The 23,111-nt window shown below is 44.9% G+C and overlaps 1 protein-coding gene across 3 annotated transcripts in view; it reads left to right on the top strand.

Annotated features, from left to right (window-relative positions):
* LOC118369550 (inositol polyphosphate-5-phosphatase A-like) overlaps nt 1-23,111 on the top strand; it is a 300,208-nt gene that overhangs the window by 191,781 nt on the left and 85,316 nt on the right. For all 3 annotated transcript variants that reach the window (XM_035754029.2, XM_035754028.2, XM_052498410.1), the window contains exons 7-8: nt 9,436-9,488; nt 10,375-10,494. In XM_035754029.2, the coding sequence (XP_035609922.2) occupies nt 9,436-9,488; nt 10,375-10,494 (173 nt within the window). The remainder of the gene's footprint in view (nt 1-9,435; nt 9,489-10,374; nt 10,495-23,111) is intronic.

The following is a 23,111-nucleotide window of genomic DNA, read 5'->3' as shown; positions in this document are numbered from 1 at the left end:
CACACCCTTTAAGTACCCTCTGCTGTAAACTCTGATATCATGATTATGCAGCAGCCATACATGTCCAGTTTTCAATGCAAGTCAACATCCCTTTAAATGGGAAAGTGGTATTGGTCTCTACCCATGGTCCAGAGACCGTCCAGCTAGATCTGTCCTATAGGCTACGTGCCCCATTCCCCAGCCCCTGTATATACTGTACTGTATGTCCTCCCCTCAGTCCCCACTGTCTCTATAAAGGGCTTGTCCTTCCCTTAAACCTCTACACAACACTGGATTTTGGACATTTTAATCAGCAGCACTTTCCCTCCCATCCCACACACACTCAGTCTGGTCCAGTTCCTATGCAACACACCCCAGTCAGACCCCCGTCTCTTATTTGATGGGGATGATGGAATAAAGATACATGTGGGTGGGGTGGGGTGGGGGGGTTCTACATGAGGCCAAATCAGTCAGGGTTTGTGTGTGTTACTTATTTCTCACAGTGCATATCTGTTACGGGGACTTGTGTAACCCTGTCCTGTACTCCCTTATGGGTCTGCCCCACAGCACACTGTTATTTATAGGGGGATGGTCTGTCAGCCGAGATATAAGAGAGGTCAACAACAACAAAAAACGGAGTGTGTTGTGGTGGGGGACTGGAGAGTGGGATTGGTGTTCCGCAATCCTGTACCACCCCTGACACGCGTGACATTTGATAGTGGAAGTGAGAACCTCCGATGGACACAACTGGGGAGTTTATGGTGTCTCTTCATCGAATAGCGAATCCATTTTACAGCCCCATAGCTCGCTCCCCACTACTCCCCTCTCAGTCCCCTATCTGTATTGGCTGGGAGACTGGCTGTCATGGCTGACCCACTCTGTATGGCCGTTCATCACTGTCACAGCCTGGGCACCCATCACTGGCCACGGAAGGTCAGCCTGTGACAACCTTTTACTGCCTCACTCCACCACTCGCCCCCATGGTGACCCCTCACTGGCCAGGCAAGACCTGACCCCTCCCAGACGTTGGGGGGGGGGCTGGACATATCACCTGGGCCTATGCTGCTCTGTCAGATGAAGTGTAGATGTTGTCTCTGTCTATCTCACTCACTGATGATGCTGTGGTACCAGCCTGAGTGGCAGCTTTTCAGCTGTCCTACCTAGAGCAGGGTTTTGGAAAACCTGGCCTAGAGCAATAGGGAATGTACATTTTTATCTCTCAGGCCAGGGTTTTTTCCCACCTGACCCTGTAACATATTCTGTAGGCATTAAGGTGAGGTCAACGTTTCACTCTCGCGTTTGATTGGGTGCGTGACAGTTGGTTGTCACTCCCAGTCTGAATTTCCCAGTCCCCTTGTGAATGACAGCTCTGTGTGTTGATGAATGGAAGTGAATGTGTGCGTGTCACATTAACCAAACGATAAGACGAGGGTCAATCAGTCATAGGAGAGGAAATGGGGCAATCTGAGGTTGCACGTCAGGGACGTGATGGATTTTTGTGTTGTGATGTGTAGTTAATGACTCTTTAAATTAAATTTAGATGACATATATTTTGTGCTGCGTTAAGAGAGCAGGTTTGGACAGCACCCTCTTCTCTCCTCCTCACTCCCCTCCCTGTCATCCTCTTCATCCTCTTCTTCATTTCCCTTCTCTCTTTATTCATGTTCTTACAATGTTGTTACATACTGTATATCACGTCATATATATATATATATACACAGTACATATATAAATCTCTCTCAGGAAGTCCGGTAAAATGAAGATGAAAGATCAAATTTCTACTTACCACCTAAATGTAAATGTGGTTATTGAATGAATTTCCTTGAAACATCTGTGTTTTGTTGAATTTGTTGAAGTACTTTCTGATTCATTTATAATGACTACATCATGTAAGGTATTCGTTCTATTATTTGTCTTTTTTAAATGATCACAAAATATTTATTGAGTGCATTATGTTCATGAAAAACTATTTTGGTTTACCTTAAACCAGTCCGTCTACCGCAACTGACCCGGAGCACATTCCTCTCAGGCTCACTCTCTCTCTCTCACACACTCTCTCCTCTCTCACACACTCTCTCCTCTCTCACACACTCTCTCCTCTCTCTCTCTCTCTCTCACACACTCACTCTCTCTCCTCTCTCTCTCTCTCTCTCTCTCTCTCTCTCTCTGTCTCTGTCTCTGTCTCTGTCTCTGTCTCTGTCTCTGTCTCTGTCACTCACTCACTCACTCACTCACTCACTCATTCTCTCTCGATCTCACTCACGATCTCACTCACTCACAATCTCACTCACTCACAATCTCACTCACTCACGATCTCACTCACTCACGATCTCACTCACTCACTCACATACTCACACACTCAAAGTCATAATGTCGGACAGTGTGGTATAATTGGGCCCATACATTCTGCCAGGCGGTATAGATTAATTCAAGTATGCTAATGTAATTCAATTTGATACAGTTCATCTTGTACTAATGCAGATTGAAGGATGTGAGACGCAATCAAATTGCTTTCAGGCCTACACATTTGCATCTAAGTTTTTAAATAAAATTAGTCAATTTGTAATTACGTGACCTGAGCCATAATTAGTTTATTCATCGCCATGGTTAACTCCCCATTAGGACGCTTCGATAGCTCCTGGGTTATTTATTTATTTATGCATTCAAAATTAGGACGGTTGCGGCATCAATTTGTCTCTCATTTAATAATGAGCTTCATGGTAAATCATGTGCTGTGTGAGAGCTGGGACTCCTGACTGGGTAATTCACTCAGTAGCACTAATGGGGTGAGGCTATAGGAGGTTGACCAGGTGGCTATTGGTCAGGCCTCAAACATTTTGGAGGTGATACTGTTTTTTCCCGTTGTCATGCAGTGTCATTGGGCTCAGGTTGGACAAATGTAAATACAGGGGAAATGGATCATACTGAAACAAAACAAACTCTTAGAGGGTTGTCTTTGCATTGTTATAGCACTCGTATGAATGGGATGACTGTGTAGCCATTTGAGATTGTGTTTTTAAATTAATAGAATATTTAAAACATACAATATACCAGCAGTGAAGCCACTCAACAACTACATTACATTAGTCATCTAACAGACTCCCATCCAGAGTGACTCACAGAAGCAACCAACGTCAACGCCCTGCTCAAGGGAACGTCGACAGATCTCCCACAGGGTCAAAAAACAAGCACCCGAACCAGTGATCTATCAGCCACCAGCCCTCCATGATCCCCCCCCAAGCTGTCCCTCAACCATCCCAGACCCCCCCTCACAGCCCCCCCCCCCACCAGAACCCCTGTGCCCACTGAGCCCCCGGCCCCAATGCACCAACAACCAACAAAATGAACAAAATAGAATAAAGACCAAGGAAAACAGAAAACAATGCAAAAATCATCAAGGACAACAAAAATCAGAACAGCAAGGCCAACTGAATATGTTTGACTGCATGTATGGCACTATTTACATGTTTGTGTCCATGTATATGGGCATTTGTGTGTGTGTGTGTGTGTGTGTGTGTGTGTGTGTGTGTGTGTGTGTGTGTGTGTGTGTGTGTGTGTGTGTGTGTGTGTGTGTGTGTGTGTGTGTGTGTTGTGTGTTTGTGTGTGCAAACACCTGTAAGGCATCAGCTTCAGGCAAACTGGAATTGTCTAACAACACTGCCCCTCAGTGTCATTCAAACTTCATTTTGTTTTGTTTAATTTTGACTTTATTTATTTTTTGACGTTTATCTTTGACCATCATTCTATCCCCCGCCCAGCAGCTCTATTCCCACTTGTCTCCAATTCCACATCCCAACTCTCAGCTTCCCTCAGCACCTCCCACCTGTCTCTGCTGGCCACCCTCTTCCGATTTCTATGCACCATATATCTTTCAACTATCTTTCAACTGTAATATCCTATGTTTCACGGAATCGTTGCTGAATGACGACATGGATATTCAGCTAGCGGGATATACATTGCACCGGCAAGATAGAACAGCACACTCCGGTACGATGAGGGGGGCAGTCTGTGCATATTTGTAAACAACAGCTGGTGCACAAAATCTAAGGAAGTCTCTAGATTTTGCTCGCCTGAAGTAGAGTATATTCTGATAAATTGCAGGCCACACTACTTGCCTAGAGAGTTTTCAGCTATACTTTTCGTGGCTGTTTATTAACCACCACAGACAGATTCTGGCACTAAGACGACACTCAGTCAGCTGTGTAAGGAAATAAGCAAACAGGAAACTACTCAACCAGAGGCGGCGCTCCTGGTGGCCGGAGACTTTAATGCAGGGAAACTTAAATCAGTTCTACCAAATTTCCATCAACATATTAAATGTGCAACTAGAGGGAGAAAAAAATCTAGATCACCTGAACTCCATACACAGAGACGCGTACAAAGCTCTCCCTCCATTTGGTATATCCGACCACAACTCTATCCTCCTGATTCCTGCTTACAAGCAAAAATTAAAGCAGGAAGCACCAGTGACTCGTCAATAAAAAAGTGGTTAGATGAAGCAGATGCTAAACTACAGGACTGTTTTGCAGCACAGACTGGAACATATTCCGGGATTCTTCCGATGACATTGAGGAATACACCACATCAGTCACTGGCTTTATCAGTAAGTGCATCGAGGACGTCGTCCCCACAGTGACTGTACGTACATACCTCAACCAGAAGCCATGGATTACAGGCAACACTCGCACTGAGCTAAAGGGTAGAGCTGCCGCTTTCAAGGTGCGGGACTCTAACCCGGAAGCTTACAAGAAATCCCGCTATGCCCTGCGACGAACCATCAAACAGGCAAAGCGTCAATACAGGGCTAGATTGAATCATACTAAACCGGCTCCGATGCTTGTCTTATCTGCCAGGGCTTGCAAACTATTACAGACTACAAAGGGAAGCACTGCCGCGAGCTGCCCAGTGACACGAGCCTACCAAACGAGCTAAATCACTTCAATGCTCACTTCAAGGCAAGCAACACTGAAACATGCATGAGCGCATCAGCTGTTCTGGATGACTGTGTGATCACGCTCTCCGTAGCCGACGTGAGTAAGACCTTTAAACAGGTCAACATACACAAGGCTGCAGAGCCAGACGGATTACCAGGACGTGTGCTCCGGGCATGTGCTGACCAACTGGCAGGTGTCTTCACTGACATTTTCAACATGTCCCTGATTGAGTCTGTAATACCAACATGTTTCAAGCAGATTATCATAGTCCCTCTGCCCAAGAACACAAAGGCAACCTGCCTAAATGACTACAGACCCGTAGCACTCACATCCGTAGCCAGAAGTGCTTTGAAATGCTGGTAAATGCTCACATCAACACCATTATCCCAGAAACCCTAGACCCACTCCAATTTGCATACCGCCCAAACAGATCCACAGACGATGCAATCTCTATTGCACTCCACACTGCCCTTTCCCACCTGGACAAAAGGAACACTTATGTGAGAATGCTATTCATTGACTACAGCTCAGCGTTCAACACCATAGTACCCTCAAAGCTCATCACTAAGCTAAGGTTCCTGGGACTAAACACCTCCCTCTGCAACTGGATCCTGGACTTCCTGACGGGCCATCCCCAGGTGGTGAGGGTTAGGTAGCAACACATCTGCCATGCTGATCCTCAACAATGGAAATCCCCAGGGGTGCGTGCTGAGTGTCCCCCTGTATTCCCTGTTCACTCACGACTGCATGGCCAGGCATGATTCCAACAACATCATTAAGTTTGCAGAAGACACAACAGTGGTAGGCCTGATCACCAACAACGAGGAGACAGCCTATAGGGAGGAGGTCAGAGACCTGGCCGGGTGGTGCCAGAATAACAACCTATCCCTCAACGTAACCAAGACTAATGAGATGATTGTGGACAACAGGAATAGGAGGACTGAGCACGCCCTCATTCTCATCAACGGGGCTGTAGTGGAGCAGGTTGAGAGCTTCAAGTTCCTTGGTGTCCACATCAACAACAAACTAGAATGGTCCAATCACACCAAGCATATTCCCCCTCAGGAAACTAAAAAGATTTGGCATGGGTCCTGAGATCCTTAAAAGGTTCTACAACTGCAACATCGTGAGCATCCTGACTGGTTGCATCACTGCCTGGTCTGGCAATTGCTCGGCCTCTGACTGCAAGGCACTACAGAGCGTAGTGCGTACGGCCCAGTACATCACTGGGGCCAAACTGCCTGCCATCCAGGACCTCTACACCAGGCGGTGTCAGAAGAAGGCCCTAAAAATTGTCAAAGACGCCAGCCACCCCAGTCATAGACTGTTCTCTCTACTACCGCATGGCAAGCGGTACTGGAGTGCCAAGTCTAGGACAAAAAGGCTTCTCAACAGTTTTTACCTCCAAGCCATAAGATTCATGAAAAGGTAATCAAATAGCTACCCAGACTATTTGCATTGTGTGCCCCCTCCAACCCCTCTTTTTACGCTGCTGCTACTCTCTGTTTATCATATATGCATAGTCACTTTAACTATACATTCATGTACATACTACCTCAATTGGGCCGACCAACCAGTGCTCCCGTATATTGGCTAACCGGGCTATCTGCATTGTGTCCCACCACCCCCGCCAACCCCTCTTTTACGCTACTGCTACTCTCTGTTCATCATATATGCATAGTCACTTCAACCATATCTACATGTACAGTGGGGCAATAAAGTATATAGTCAGACACCAATTGTGCAAGTTCTCCCACTTAAAAAGATGAGAGGTCTGTCATTTTCATCATAGGGACACTTCAACTATGACAGATAAAATGAGAAAAAAAATCCAGAAAATCACATTGTAGGATTTTTTATTAATTTATTTGCAGATTATGGTGGAAAATAAGTATTTGGTCACCTACAAATGAGAGATGTCCGGCTCTCACAGACCTGTAACTTCTTCTTTAAGAGGCTCCTCTGTCCTCCACTCATTACCTGTATTAATAGCACCTGTTTGAACTTGTTATCAGTATAAAAGACACCTGTCCACAACCTCAAACAGTCACACTCCAAACTCCACTATGGCCAAGACCAAAGAGCTGTCATATGACACCAGAAACAAAATTGTAGACCTTCACCAGGCTGGGAAGACTGAATCTGCAATAGATAAGCAGCTTGGTTTGAAGAAATCAACTGTGGGAGCAATTATTAGGAAATGGAAGACATACAAGACTACTGATAATCTCCCTCGATCTGGGGCTCCACGCAATATCTCACCCTGTGGGGTCAAAATGATCACAAGAACGGTGAGCAAAAATCCCAGAACCACACGGGGGGACCTAGTGAATGACCTGCAGAGAGCTGGGACCAGCCTACCATCAGTAACACACTACGCCGCCAGGGACTCAAATCCTGCTGTGCCAGACGTGTCCCCCTGCTTAAGCCAGTACATGTCCAGGCCCGTCTGAAGTTTGCTAGAGAGCGTTTGGATGATCCAGAAGAAGATTGGGAGAATGTCATATGGTCTGATGAAACCAAAATATAACTTTTTGGTAAAAACTCAACTCGTCATGTTTGGAGGACAAGGAATGCTGAGTTGCATCCAAAGAACACCATACCTACTGTGAAGCATGGGGGTGGAAACATCATGCTTTGGGGCTGTTTTTCTGCAAAGGGACCAGGAAGACTGATCCGTGTAAAGGAAAGAATGAATGGGGCCATGTATCATGAGATTTTGAGTGAAAACCTACTTCCATCAGCAAGGGCATTGAAGATGAAACGTGGCTGGGTCTTTCAGCATGACAATGATCCCAAACACACCGCCCAGGCAACGAAGGAGTGGCTTCGTAAGAAGCATTTCAAGGTCCTGGAGTGGCCTTGCCAGTCTCCGGATCTCAACCCCATAGAAATTCTTTGGAGGGAGTTGAAAGTCCGTGTTGCCCAGCAACAGCCCCAAAACATCACTGCTCTAGAGGAGATCTGCATGGAGGAATGGGCCAAAATCCCAGCAACAGTGTGTGAAAACCTTGTGAAGACTTACAGAAAACGTTTGACCTCTATTGAGATAGACTTTTGTTATTGACCAAATACTTATTTTCCACCATAATTTGCAAATAAATTCATTACAAATCCTGGATTTTTCTCTTCTCATTTTGTTTGTCATAGTTGAAGTGTACCTATGAAAATTACAGGCCTCTCTCATCTTTTTAAGTGGGAGAACTTGCACAATTGGTGGCTGACTAAACACTTTTTTGCCCCACTGTACAAACTACATCAATCAGCCTAACCGTTGTCTGTATGTAGCATCGCTACTTTTATAGCCTCGCTACTGTATATAGCCTATATTTTTACTGTTGTTTTATTTCTTTACCTACCTAGTTTTCACCTAATACATTTTTTTTCACTTGGTTAGAGCTTTTAAGTAAGCATTTCACTGTAAGGTGAACACCTGTTGTATTCGGCGCACGTGACAAATAAACTTTGATTTGATTTGAGCTATACTGCTGTTTAAGTTTAACATTCAATTTCAATCTATATAATGGAATAGAATGGAATAGAATCCACAGATGGGAAAGTTGATGATAAATACTTTTTCTAAGAGTATTAGTTATTGACTGACCCGGTCTCTCCAGATCTCCCAACAATACTATTTATACGGTCAATTTTAGATAATTGTTATGCATTTCAGACATTCCTGAATCTGAGACCAGAAACAGTCTACCTGAGGGCAATACCAAAATAAATGGTATTGATTCTGTATTCTCACAGCAAAATCAGCTTCGATGATTTTATGCCCCAAATATTCAACATTTTGTTGGTGCCAAGAATTCTATATAATAATTTTTGCTGAAAAGCACAAAGTCTTGAATCTTGTGTTGTTTTATATATCAACTTAACCCTGTAACATGGAATCGGTGCATCAAAAATCTCTTCCTAACTGTTTTGTCATCTGTATGGCACAGCTGTCAACATCCTGGTCCTCAAATTAAACTTGTATACTTTCTTATTTATGCTATTTTTATTCCTCCGCCAGGTTTGATCCTTTATATTGGGCTGACAGACCAGTTCCCTACCTCCTCCCGCTGTAATCAATTGGTTGTAATCTTAGATTGAGCAGACCTTCCCATGCAATTCCCATACAACTCCATGAAAGGCAACTCTACATTTCCAATTTTCAATATAATTTAAAAACAAAATACCCTTTTCAAACAACTTTCCCATAAATACAGGTATTTTATCAATCAGCACATTTGAGTTCAGCCAAAGCATTGGTTCTATTTTTTTCAGGGGATGAAATTGAAATTGTAGCCAGCTCTGCATTGCTTGTTTAAAAAAGAGAGAGATACTTTGAAAAAAGTATCCATTTCAGTTAATTGAAAATGAGACATGACAATCTGCAAAAAGGCCATTTTTAAACAATGGATTAGTTTTTATTTAGTAATCAACTTGAGAACCATTTGGGGTGCACTGCAGTATGGTCCAATTCCATGCGATCCATGCTCACTTTCAGTCGGCATGATGTCTCCCTCTGTTACAGTGCAAGTGGTCCAGAAAAGGCTTCATCAGGACGAGATGGGCTCTGGCTGACTGGTGAGTTTCTTAGACATCTCATTACACCTCAAACTACACATACGATCAAACAGAATTTCTCAGCTTTTCATTGAGGTGCATTTTAGGGTCACATCCAGCTGTGACTACCCATGAAGTCTAGCAGTATCACCCGCAGTACCTGTCACTTTGGCTTTACCCCACTATCCATAGGCTATATCCCAGGGGGCTTTGCAGGTCCCGGTCCAGTCTTCATAGAGAGGCAAGGTAGAGTCAGTCTTCCCTAGAGAGAGAGAGAGAGGCTTTACTTCTCTCCCCGTCCCGGGATTAGATTAGACGTAATCTTGTTAGACAAGCAGTTGCATATGACAGATGACAGAAAACATTACATGCAATTGAACCTGTGTGAGATGAATACAAACGTTTTGAGGAGGGATGGAGGAGGGAGGGGGTTGTAATCGAATAGAAGATGACATGAGAACAAAAAGGGCTGAAACGGTAACACTCTAATAGAGACAGGCATGACGCGAGACAGGGACCTGAAGGGAGAGACCGAGAGAGGGACGGGGATGAGAGAGCGAGAGGGAGATTGACAGGGATGGGAGCGAGGGACACGGATAAGAGGGACATTTTACCTATATATTTAGAAGTTTGTCAGCAGGAGAAGCGTCTTGAGGTGAGACATCCACTCTCATTTACAGAGTTCGATATATAGTCAATAGTGGATCAATGAGACATGCTTAGCAGCATTAGCACCACTAGGAGTAAAGTGGACATGTCACTCAGCCTGTAGGGCAACCAGGCAAATTAAACTAACTGCTCCATTCACAGAATCAAATGTATAGCACTGGTCCACAGGTCACGGGGTCAATCTTGTGATTCAGGTGTCTCAAACTCAAATATCCTGGTGTTTCGGTCTCCCCCACAGTGCCTTTGACCTGGTCAACATCCACCTGTTCCACGATGCCTCCAACATACTGGCCCGGGAGAAGAGCCCCTCTGTCTACTCCGGGATGAGACAGAAGGCCCTTGGCTTTGTTTTAGACAGGTGACTGGCACTCTCCTCTCACCCATTCGCTCATCGCTCATCTCACCATTATCTCCAACCACCCTCTCAGCACCCTCTTCCTCTCTCCTTTAACAATCTCACCATCTCTCCTCTCACCATCCTCTCCGTTCTTCTTTTCCACTCGACCCTGAGCAACACACTCGCCTCTCTGCCGGGCAGAGAATCCTTCACCCAAGACCCCACTAAGCAAACAGGGGAGCCGTTCCAGCTAACATGCTAATGTGATTTATGTGATCTCCATTTACGGTGGAGCTGGATGATGGAGTGTGTTAAAGCAGCCCCTGCTCACTACCTGGTCATGCTAACACTGAGTAGAAGCTATGTAGCAGCCCTGCATTATGTGACCCCCACCAATGAAATCAAATCTGAATGCACAGCGTCTTTCACCTCCTTCCACTTTGAATCACTGCATACATATGGCCGGCATATATTATGAAGTGTTTTGACACCTCGCGAATTACGAGCTGTGTTTTATGCATTTCAAAGCTCATATTTACCCTCTCCTTGATTCTTTCATTTGATGAAAGAATGCTCTGCGTTTAATGGACAGGGAAGTGGGGGTGTTTGAGGAATATGACAGCTTTTGCAATTTTTATGAAGCCATAATTTCCCTGGATTTATCGGTGTAATGAAGTTTCAAAAGGACCTTTCTTGTTGCTTACGTTGAAGGTTTTGACCATATTTTCTCAGCTTTGGTCATGCTCTTGAAGTTGATTTTTTTTTAAAGTCGTCTCGTAAATACGGCTAAATGTCACATTTTCTGCTGGAGGTTGAATAGCGCTGGGCTGGTGAGTGGCAGTTTCCACGCTCCCCTCTTTTAAATCCCCTTGTGCTCAGAAGGTATCCTTTGCTGGTAATTCCTGGGACATATCATTAAAAGGTGACAATGGCAGGGTATTTTTTTCCTTTTTCCGGGAGGTGGGAGGGGTAACCTAGGGGGATGGGTTGTGGGATGGGTGGGAGGTGTAGGCCTATGTTCCGGCTAGGCTGGCATCTCATGCAGGGGGTGAAGGGGGGGCATCGCGCCTCAACCACTCACTTTGGGGAAACACTCGGGCGCAGATCCGGACTGCCAGAGAGAGTGAAAGAAGCTGGCTGGGGCGGGGGGAGGCATACAAAAGGCTCTGGGCTCTGTTAGGGGCAGTGAATAATGTGCTGCTCCTTTCACAGGGGCTGCTAACCTTTTGGCAGCCACCAGTGAACTCCATTCTCCTCTGCCGATTGGGGAAGACAATGTGCCCAGGCCCGGCTTTGAATGAAGTGCTACCACCAACAGTGTTCCCATTCAGAGGCCGGTTGGGAACCATCTTTTTGGCCATTGTCCTAACTCTGACTCCTACCCCAGAAAGAGAGAAGGGAAAGGGTGAATATCTATAGCCAAGGCCCCCTCTCTTTCCCTCCCTCCCTCACTCTGAGCTCTAATCTCTCATTGTGGGGAGGGGGAGTGGACAACACCAGCTGAGATCCAGAGGGGCTGCTGGTGCAGGAGCCTGGTCAGTGATCTAGCCTAAGGAGCAAGCTCCATGGCTGGGCCCAACCTTAGCCCCTTCCCTTATCTCGGGCCCAGGCTAATATTGCAGCTTACGGCCCATTGAAAACACATCTGATAAGCCCTTTCCTCTGTGGCCCTTTTAACTGCTAAACAGTGTTTATCTCCAAAGCCCTTCAAGGCCTCCAGGGAACAATGATAAGAAGGAACAGCGTTTAGCCAGCCAAACCTCTCCATTGAGTCACATCAAAAAGGCACTCCTCTGGTCTCCGGCTGATGTGGGGCCAGCAACTTCATGAGAGCCTGTTTGAAATGTAAACCCTCCGTGCTTGTTTTTATTCCTCAACACCATCCCCTTTGAAGACTGAAATATGAGCATCAAATGGCACCTAACGTTATTTACTCTGTTTATTCATATGCGTATTGCTAGACAACCATTTGGAGGTCTTGCCATAGATTGTCAAGTAGATTTAAGTCAAAACTGGAACTTTACCACCCAGGAACATTCATTGTCTTCTTGGTAAGCAAGTCCCGTGTCGATTTGGCCTTGTGTTTTAGGTTATTGTCCTGCTGAAAGGAGAATTCATCTCCCAGAGTCTGGTGGAAAGCAGACTGGACCAGGTTTTCCTCTAGGATTTTGCCTGTGCTTAGCTCCATTACGTTTATTTTTTATCCTGAAAACCTCCCCAGTTCTTAATGATTACAAGGATAGCCATAACATGATGTAGCCACCACGATGCTTGAAAATATGGAGAGTGGTACTCAGTAATGTGTTGTATTAGATTTGCCCCAAGAATAACACTTAGTATTCAGGACAAGAAGTGAATTACTTTGCCACATTTTTTGCAGTATTTCTTTAGTGCCTTGTTGTAAACAGGTCAGTATTATGGAGTAACTACAATATTGTTGATCCATCCTCAGTTTTCTCAGCCATTAAACTTCACCATTGGCCTCATGGTGCAGTCGCTGAGCAGTTTCCTTCCTCTCCAGCAACTGAGTTAGGAAGGACACCTGTATCTTTGTAGTGACTGGATGGTGAATCAATACACCCAAAGTGTAATTAACAACTTCACCATGCTCAAAGGGATATTTAATGTCTGCTTTTTTAATTGTTACCCATCTACCAATGGGTTCTCTTTGAATAATGGCCCCGGAGGGGATTGCAGCCGTTTTATGGGTACCTAACCGACTGCTATTTTGTTAGTTTTTTTCGCATTGTTTGTATCTCAATATGTACATAATGTTGCTTCCACCAGCGATCACTCACCTCGAACTGGACAAATCATTTTTATTTAATGAGTTCAACAAGAAGGATATACTGCTTTGTCAAGACAAGGCCCAAATCCCCGTCATCAGTGTGAATAAAATACTGAGAAAAAGGAGGAGGGCGGGGTGCCTTGTAAGAATTGGCTGTTGAGTAGGTAAACCACCACTTCCCTCCATATTATTGGCCAACGTGCAATCATGGAAAACAAACTGGACGATCTACAATTAAGACTTTCCTACCAACGGGACATTAACCTCTTGAACCTCTGGGGGCATAATTTCATTTTTGGATTAAAAACGTTCCCGTTTTAAACAAGATATTTAGTCACGAAAAGATGCTCGACTATGCATATAATTGACAGCTTTGGAAAGAAAACACTCTGACGTTTCCAAAACTGCAAAGATATTGTCTGTGAGTGCCACAGAACTAATGCTACAGGTGAAACCAAGATGAAATTTCATACAGGAAGTGAGCCAGATTTTGAATGCGCTGTGTTCCAATGTCTCCTTATATGGCTGTGAATGCGCAAGGAATGAGCCTACACTTTCTGTCGTTTCCCCAAGGTGTCTGCAGCATTGTGACATATTTGTAGGCATATCATTGGAAAATTGATCATAAGAGACTACATTTACCAGGTGTCCGCTCGGTGTCCTCTGTCGAAACTATTGCGTAATCTCCAGGTGCGTGCATTTTTCCATTTTGTTCAGAGGAGAAACCAAACTGCCACGAGGGATTATCATCGAATAGATATGTGAAAAACACCTTGAGGATTGATTCTAAACAACGTTTGCCATGTTTCTGTCGATATTATGGAGTTGATTTGGAAAAAAGTTTGCCGTTGTAATGACAGAATTTAAAAAAAATGTTTTATCCAAACGTGATGAACGAAACGGAGCGATTTCTCCTACACAAATAATGTTTTTGGTAAAACTGAACATTTGCTATTTAACTGAGAGTCTCCTCATTGAAAACATCCGAAGTTCTTCAAAGGTAAATTATTTTATTTGAATGCTTTTCTTAAAATGTTGCCTGCTGAATGCCAGGCTTAATGCTATGTTATAGCTATCAATACTCTTACACAAATGCTTGTGTAGCTATGGTTGAAAAGCATTTTTTGAAAATCTGAAATTACAGTGTTGTTAACAAAAGGCTAAGCTTGTGAGCCAATATATATATATATATGAGAGAGATATATATTCCAGGCAGAGTTCCCTCTGTCCAGTGTCTGTGTTCTTTTGCCCATCTTAATGTTTTATTTTTATTGGCCAGTCTGACATATGGCTTTTTCTTTGCAACTCTGCCTAGAAGGCCAGCACACGAGTCGGCTCTTCACTGTTGACGTTGAGACTGGTGTTTTGCAGGTACTATTTAATGAAGCTGCCAGTTGAGATCTTGTGAGGCGTCTGTTTCTCAAACGAGACACTCTAATGTACTTGTCCTTTTGCTCAGTTGTACTTGTCCTCTTGCATGTCCTTGTGTGTTGCTTATGGTCCAGATTACAATGTTAGGTAGCTACCTAGCTGCGCTAATGTTGATATTTTGTTGAAAGTCCTTGTTGATACTAGCCAGATGGCCCCAGCTAGATAACTACCTAGCAAGATGATAAAGAAACAGTTGAATTCAATCTCCATAATCCCATACTGACAGTGCCAGTCTGTAGCCAAATGTTTAGCTAGCTAATGTTAGCATATTCGCTAGCACAATATAGTGGAGGGTCTTTGTCATAAATCGGCAGCTAACACAGGCAGCTGTTTCGTGGAAACTAATCCGTGATTTAATTATAATGGCGATACTAGCTTCAGTAGTTAGTTAGCTTGGAGGTATTTGTGTGTAGCTTACATTGCATATAAAGTGTGACTGGCTCATAACATTTAACTGTGGATGTTTGGAGAAAATTCCCAATTTTTATTGTTTCTCCTGTTGGCTTCCCCAAATGCTCTCTGATTGGCTTAAAGACAAGTTATTGGCCACTGATGAGCGTTCAGATTTTACAAGTATAAACGTCAGGTTCGTCGCTACTAGGTGGGCACGCAGCAGGTACCGCTTTCTTTCTAGCAAGAGAAGGAACAACCTCCCACTGTGATAAGTACCTATCAGCAGTCTATTGGCAGTGAGATTCATGCTTCAGATTCTGTGTGTTGTAAAATGCCAACTTGTTCTGCTAAAGACTCGTGATGTAAGGAGGACACTGAGATGATGTGCTAATTCAGAAGTCAGGGCCCTGGCCAAGAGGATGGGAAGCAGCCTGCCAAGAGCCATGTGAAAAGATAGCCATGAGATAAAATCAACACCATTTTTTTCTTTCCCCCAAAAAATCGTGTTGTGTTCTTTTTTTATTCTTCCCCTTTCAGAGTGGCTGTCCCAGTTCAGGAGAGAACACTTTTACATTACAACTGTGAAATCCAGGCATGAAGAACCCCTTTGTTCCCCGCCATTATTTTCACACAAATATAGTCCATTGTCACACAGCTGAAGTTAATTTGATCAACATTGGAGACATTGAACTGTTTTGTTTGCTGAAAAGGCTTGTTTCATGCTCATTTTCAGGCCATTGAATAGCAATGATTGGCAGAAAAATAATGTTGCCGTTAACAATTCAGGGCAATTAGTTTCCCAGGGGGAAGCAGTGGGCCGAACTGGCCACCATACAGCAATTCATTGTCATTTTATGGACGGTCATCAGTCAACTGTCAGAGCATCTCAAAGAGCCCTCCAATCTAAATGTTTCCCTTTAGGCTTTTCCCAGAACAACGGGCTGAAAGAGGAGCGAAAGAAGAGCCTGTTTCCAGGCAATAGACATGTTCAGCTGGAAGGAGGACTGAATAATTGCAGGGAGATCCTCCATAAAAGCCGGATTAATTTATTAGACAGGGGTGTGTGTGTGTGTGTGTGTGTGTGTGTGTGTGTGTGTGTGTGTGTGTGTGTGTGTGTGTGTGTGTGTGCGCCAGACAAAATGTATGAATGAGTGTTTAAGTGGAGGTGTGGTGAATTAGTTTGTGTTTATTTACTTTTTAGAGCATCTGATTGACTCAGCGTTTATGCTTATGACTTAATTGGCTGTGCATGCAAGCACCTGCTGTGACCTGTGTGTTTGTGTGGCACAGAGAATACTGAGGATGCTGCTTCATGTCATTCAGTAGAGACTGAGAGGGGAGCATGTGCTCGCCTTTGGGTTGTGTTTAGGGGCTAGTGGATCTGCTAGGGCCCATATATAGCCCTTCATGGGGGGTACTAGGGTGGGCTGGGGTGAGAGGGGTGTCAGTGTGTGACTCTGTGAACTGCCTCCTCACCCTGGGAGGCCTGGGGCAGCAGGGGTTAATCCCCAGTCAGTCTCCACTGATACCTCTCTCTCCCAGTACAGGACTATTTCATAATCAAGGAGCTACTATTAGCTCTGCAGCAATGGGAATTAAAGTACATTCAACAATTAAGTACTGTGTATTGGCTACAGCCATTTACCTAGTTATGTTCCTGCAGAATAGAGATCGGCAGAAACGAGGTGCTATTATTGGTTCACAGGCTGTAAGATTTTGTGGCTCCCATAGTGTATCTGGCAGGTGTGAACCACTGCTGTGGAGAGATTGAACAGGCTTGTATCTCCACCCATACCAGTCTGCAGAACTCCAACAGATCCAGTGGCCCACAACCTTCCTTCCTGGGTTTTTTGGTGTCCCTATTAGAAATTCTTGGGGTTTGACGTTGTTGGGTTGGCCTATCCTTTAACCTCTGTGTGACCGCGACACCCTACCAACACCGCCCTTCTGGCCTGACTCAACTGGGAGAGTTGGGTAGGGTGGGTGAAGTGGTTCATGGGGGCTTGTAGGGAGCTACCGCCCCTGGGAGTCACAGGTCACATCATGGGTCCTCCCCTGTCCCATTGAGCCAGACGTCAAAAAGCACATTCTTCACAATGTTAACATTCTCCCAAATTCTCAAAATCACGCTTACAATGGATGACTCTGCATTTGGCTTTTGCATTGTACCGTTGAGTTTTGTTGAGTTGAATTTGACTTGCCAAGTCATGGTAAGTCATCTTGTCAATCTCGTATTGACATCGACCCCCAGTTGAAGAGTGTAATCCTAACAGCCTGTCTATTACAACTCAGAAGAACTGTCTGTCGATCACTCTCAATAATATTTTTTGGGGTGTGTGTAGAGTTCTATTACCATGTAAGAGAGAATAACTAAACCGTGTGTGTGTGAGAGAGAGGAATGTGCTCCAGGTGCTTTGTGCAGCTGCGGTAGGGGGCCTGGGAGCAGAGTTAAGGACCATGTTATAAATTAGCGGCTGACCCTGTCTTTGTGTGGCCCTACGAAGGCCTGACTGATAGCCCCCCCCCCCTCCCTCAGTGAGAACGGTCCCTGTGAAGAGCCTTTATCAGGGGTGTCACCGTGCGATGAATTGGCTGGGGGGAAGCATGTTTATAGACTGTGTAAAGAAGTGCGTCTTTGTGTGGGAATGTCGCTGACACTCTTACAGTTTGCTTGAATGAACTGTGATGACGCGGCTAATGGGGCCCCCGCTGAGGGTCCTGCAGGGGGCCCCCGGGACCCCCACCACAGCCCCATTCACGCCCAGTCCGCTGTGGCTAATGTGTCGATTCTTCGGGCCGCCACAAAGGCCAAGCAAAAGTCAACTTTCACACCAGCGGGTCACCACAAGTGCTTTAGGAAACTATCGTGTAAACAGTGTTACCTTCTGACCTGCCGCTGATACCTTAGCTCTGCAGACAAAACGTCCAAGGCTCTGGCATTAGACATGGCTATTAGAGGGATGAAGCTGTGGGCTGGCTCAGCACAGCACTGGGCCCTGGGGAAACACACTGGGGAGAGAGAGGCAATGTCTTAGTCGTCTCTATCTGTTTTCTCTCTCTTTCCTTTCTCCTCTCTCTCGCCGCACTGATTTTCTTCTCCATTTTATCCCCCCGTCCCATCCTCTCTTCTTGCTCATTCTCCTCTCTCGCCACTCTCTTTACTCCCTCTTTTGCAATCTTTCACTCGCTCTCTCTTTCTCGCTCTCTCTTTCTCTCTCCTATGTACACGTGCTCCATAAGCTTTTTGGAATTAGCGGAATTTTTTTAAAATAATCATAATAAATGTCTTTTATATAGCGTTCTTCATTACAAACAAGAATCTCAAAGTCACTTTGAAAAGAAAAACTGTCAGGATCTGGCAGTTCATGTTTATTGGTCTTCCACAGCTTCAGATGTCTAACCAGTTCGAAACGGCAGTCAGTAGCAGTAGATTAAATGTAATTGTCCTCAAAAATGACTTTATGTTGAGTGCCTTTGATGGACTGCACGTGCGCACGTGCGCAGTTCGACGCGAGACGACCGTTAGACCCGATGACGTGGTTCTATGCATGAGCTCAGCTAGCCAACATTGCCTATAAGCGTGATCGGGATGTCTAGATATCTTCATACTGTACAATAACTATGGCCGTGACGGGAATTAAATAACCGTGCAACTGACTGTTATGGATGTGGACCGTCATGAAAATGAAATAAGTCAAACCCTTTTGAATAGGCCTGCATAATTTTTTTTTTTACAACTTTAGTTCCATGCAAATAAACTTGACCTAATAGTGAGTGTTTATTTGCTAACTTAGTCCGTCTATTAAACTTTCTTAATTTACTCCTTTTGCTTACTGTCCTTTGATGCTCGAGCAGCTAATAAATCAAATTAAAATTGTATAAGTCACATGCACTGAATACAGCAGGTATTCACCTTATAGTGAAATGCTTACTTACAAGCCCCAAACCAACAATACAGTTAAAAAAAAATACTGATAAGAATAAGATGTAAAAATAACAAGTAATTAAAGAGCAGCAGTAAAATAACAATAGCAAGACTATATACAGGGGGGTGCCGATACAGAGTCAATGTGTGTGGGCACCGGTTAGTTGAGGTAGTATGTACATATAGGTAGAGTTATTAAAGTGACTATGCATAGATGACAAGAGAGAGTAGCAGGGGTGTAAAGAGGTGGTGGGGTTGGGAGGCACTACAAATAGTTTGGGTAGCCTTTTGACTAGATGTTCAGGAGTCTTATGGCTTGGGGGTAGAAACTGTTTAGAAGCCTCTTGGACCTAGAATTGGCACTCCGGTACAACTTGCCGTGCGGAAGCAGAGTGAACAGTCTATGACTTGGGTGGATGGAGTCTTTGACCATTTTTAGGGCCTTCCTCTGACACTGCCTGGTATAGAGGTCCTGGATGGCAGGAAGCTTGGCCCCAGTGATGTACTGGGCCATTCGCACTACCCTGTGTAGTGCCTCTTGTGGTCGGAGGCCGAGTCAGGGTGCTCTCGATGGTGCAGCTGTAGAACCTTTTGAAGATCTGAGGATCCATGCCAAATCTTTTTAGTCTCCTGAGGGGGGAATAGGTTTTGTCGTGCCCTCTTCACAACTGTCCTGGTGTGCTTGGACCATGTTAGTTTGTAGGTGATGTTGACACCAAGGAACTTGAAGCTCTCAACCTGCTCCACTGCAGCCCCGTCAATGAGAATGGGGGGCGTGCTCGGTCCTCTTTTTCCTGTAGTCCACAATCATCTCCTTTGTCTTGATGTCCTGGCACCACACGCCCAGGTCTCTAACCTCTTCGCTCTCGTCGTTGTCGGTCATCAGACCTGCTTTGAGAGCGCTATGGTGTTGAACGCTGATCTGTAGTCAATGAATAGCATTCTCACATAGGTGTTCCTTTTGACCAGGCGGGAAAGGGCAGTGTGGAGTGCAATAGAGATGATCATCTGTGGATCTGTTGGGGCGGTATGCAAATTGGAGTGGGTCTAGGGTTTCTGGGATAATGGTGTTGGTGTGAGCCGTGACCAATTCAATGCACTTTCAATGCACTTCATGGCTACAGACGTGAGTGCTACAGGGTCGGTAGTCATTTAGGCAGGTTACCTTAGTGTTCGTGGGTACAGGGACTATGGTGGTCTGCTTGAAACATGTTGGTATTACAGACTTGAAAACGTCAGTGAAGACACTTGACAGTTGGTCTGTGCATGCTCAGAGTACATGTCCTGGTAATCAGTCTGGCCCTGCGGCCTTGTGAATGTTGACCTGTTTAAAGGTCTTGCTTACGGCTATGGAGAGCGTGATCACACAGTCGTGTGTATGTTTCAGTGTTACTTGCCTCGAAGCAAACATAGAAGTAATTTAGCTCATTTGGTAGGTTTGTGTCACTGGGCAGCTCGCGGCTGTGCTTCCCTTTGTAGTCTGTAATAGTTTGCAAGCCCTGCCACATCTGATGTGCATCGGAGCCGGTGTAGTACGATTCAATCTTAGTCCTGTATTGACGCTTTGCCTGTTTGATGGTTCGTCGGAGGGCATAGCGAGATATCTTATAAGCTTCTGGGCTCCTTGAAAATGGCAGGTCTACCCTTTAGCTCAGTGTGGATGTTGCCTGCCATCCATGGCTTCTGGTTGGGGTATGTACGTACAGTCACTGTGGGAACGACGTCATCGATGCCAGTGACTGCCACCGGAAGAATCCAGGAACATATTGCAGTCTGTGCAAGCAAAACAGTCCTGTAGTTTAGCATCTGCTTCATCTGACCACTTTTTTTATTGACCGAGTCACTGGTGCTTCCTACTTTAGTTTTTGCTTGTAAGCAGGAATCAGGAGGATAGAATTATGGTAAAATTTGCCAGAGGGAGAGCGTTGTATGCTTCTCTGTGTGTGGAGAAAAGGTGGTGTATAGTTTTTTTCCCCTCTCGTTGCACATTTAACATCCTGGTGGAAATTAGATTTAAGTTTCCCTGCATTAAATCAAATCAAATGTATTTATATAGCCCTTCGTACATCAGCTGATATCTCAGTGCTGTACAGAAACCCAGCCTAAAACCCCAAACAGCAAGCAATGCAGGTGTAGAAGCACGGTGCCTAGGAAAAACTCCCTAGAAAGGCCAAAACCTAGGAAGAAACCAGGCTATGTGGGGTGGCCAGTCTTCTTCTGGCTGTGCCGGGTGGAGATTATAACAGAACATGGCCAAGATTTTCAAATGTTCATAAATGATCAGCATGGTCCAATAATAATATGGCAGAACAGTTGAAACTGGAGTAGCAGCACGGCCAGGTGGACTGGGGACAGCAAGGAGTCATGCCAGGTAGTCCTGATGCATGGCCCTCCGAGAGAGAGAGAGAAAGAAAGAGAGAATTAGAGAGAAAATACTTAAATTCACACAGGACACCGGATAAGACAGGAGAAGTACTCCAGATATAACAAACTGACCCTAGCCCCCTGACACATAAAATACTGCAGCACAAATACTGGAGGCTGAGACAGGAGGGGTTAGGAGGCACTGTGGCCCCATCCGATGATACCCTCGAACAGGGCCAAACAGGAAGGATATAACCACACCCACTTTGCCAAAGCACAGCCCCCACACCACTAGAGGGATATCTTCAACCACCAACTTATCATCCTGAGACGAGGCCGAGTATAGCCCACAAAGTTCTCCGCCACAGCACAACCCAAGGGGGGCGCCAATCCAGACAGCAAGATCACATCAGTGACTCAAGCCACTCAAATGACGCACCCCTCCTAGGGACTGCATGAAAGAGCACCAGTAAGACAGTGACTCAGCCCCTGTAATAGGGTTAGAGGCAGAGAATCCCAGTGGAAAGAGGGGAACCGGCCAGGCAGAGACAGCAAGGGCGGTTCGTTGCTCCAGAGCCTTTCCGTTCACCTTCACACTCCTGGGCCAGACTACATATGACCCACTGAAGAGATAGGAGGCCTGCGTCTTTTGACCGTAGCGTACGTGTAGGTATGTACAGCAGGACCAAATCAGAGAGATAGGTAGGAGCAGTAAAGCCTTGAAATCAGCCCTTGCCTTAACAGGAAGCCAGTGTAGGGAGGCTAGCACTGGATTAATATGGTCAATTTTTTTGGTTCTAGTCAGGATTCTAGCAGCCGTATTTAGCACTAACTGAAGTTTATTTCGTGCTTTTTCCGGGTAGCCGGAAAGTAGTCTAACCTAGAAGTAACAAAAGCATGGATTCATTTTTCTGTATAATTTTTGGACAGAAGGTTTCTGATTTTTGCAATGTTACATAGATGGAAAAAGCTGTCCTTGAAATGGTCTTGATATGTTCGTCAAAAGAGAGATCAGGGTCCAGAGTAACGCCAAGGTCCTTCACAGTTTTATTTGAGACGACTGTACAACCATTAAGATTAATTGTCAGATTCAACAGAAGATCTCTTTGTTTCTTGGGACCTAGAACAAGCATCTCTGTTTTGTCCGAGTTTAAAAGTAGAAAGTTTGCAGCCATCCACTTCCTTATGTCTGAAACACAGACTTCTAACGAGGGCAATTTTGGGGCTTCACCATTTTTCAATGAAATGTACAGCTGTGTGTCACCCGCTTAGTGAAAGTTACCATTATGTTTTCAAATGACATCCCCAAGAGATAAAATATATAGTGAAAACAATAGTTCTCCTAAAACGGAACCTTGAGGAACACTGAAATTTACAGTTGTTTTGCACGACTTTTGATGCTCCTTGGTTGGGGTCTGAGCAGATTATTTGTTGCAATTGCAAACGTAACAAAATGGTGGTCCGATAGTCCAGGATTATGAGGAAAAACATTAAGATCCACAACATTTATTCCATGGGACAAAACTAAGTCCAGAGTATGACTGTGACATTGAGTCGGTCCAGAGACATGTTGGACAAAACCCACGATGATGGCTCCGAAAGCCTTTTGGAGTGGGTCTGTGGACTTTTCCATGTGAATATTAAAGTCACCAAAAATTTGAATATTATCTGCTATGAGTACAATGTCCGATAGGAATTCAGGACACTCAATGAGGAACGCTGTATATGGCCCAGGAG

This window comes from Oncorhynchus keta, chromosome 36 (assembly GCF_023373465.1).
Source record: "Oncorhynchus keta strain PuntledgeMale-10-30-2019 chromosome 36, Oket_V2, whole genome shotgun sequence".
Lineage (NCBI taxonomy): Eukaryota > Metazoa > Chordata > Actinopteri > Salmoniformes > Salmonidae > Oncorhynchus > Oncorhynchus keta.
The sequence above is the reverse complement of the archived record's forward strand: the minus strand, read 5'-3'. Positions and strand labels throughout refer to the sequence as shown.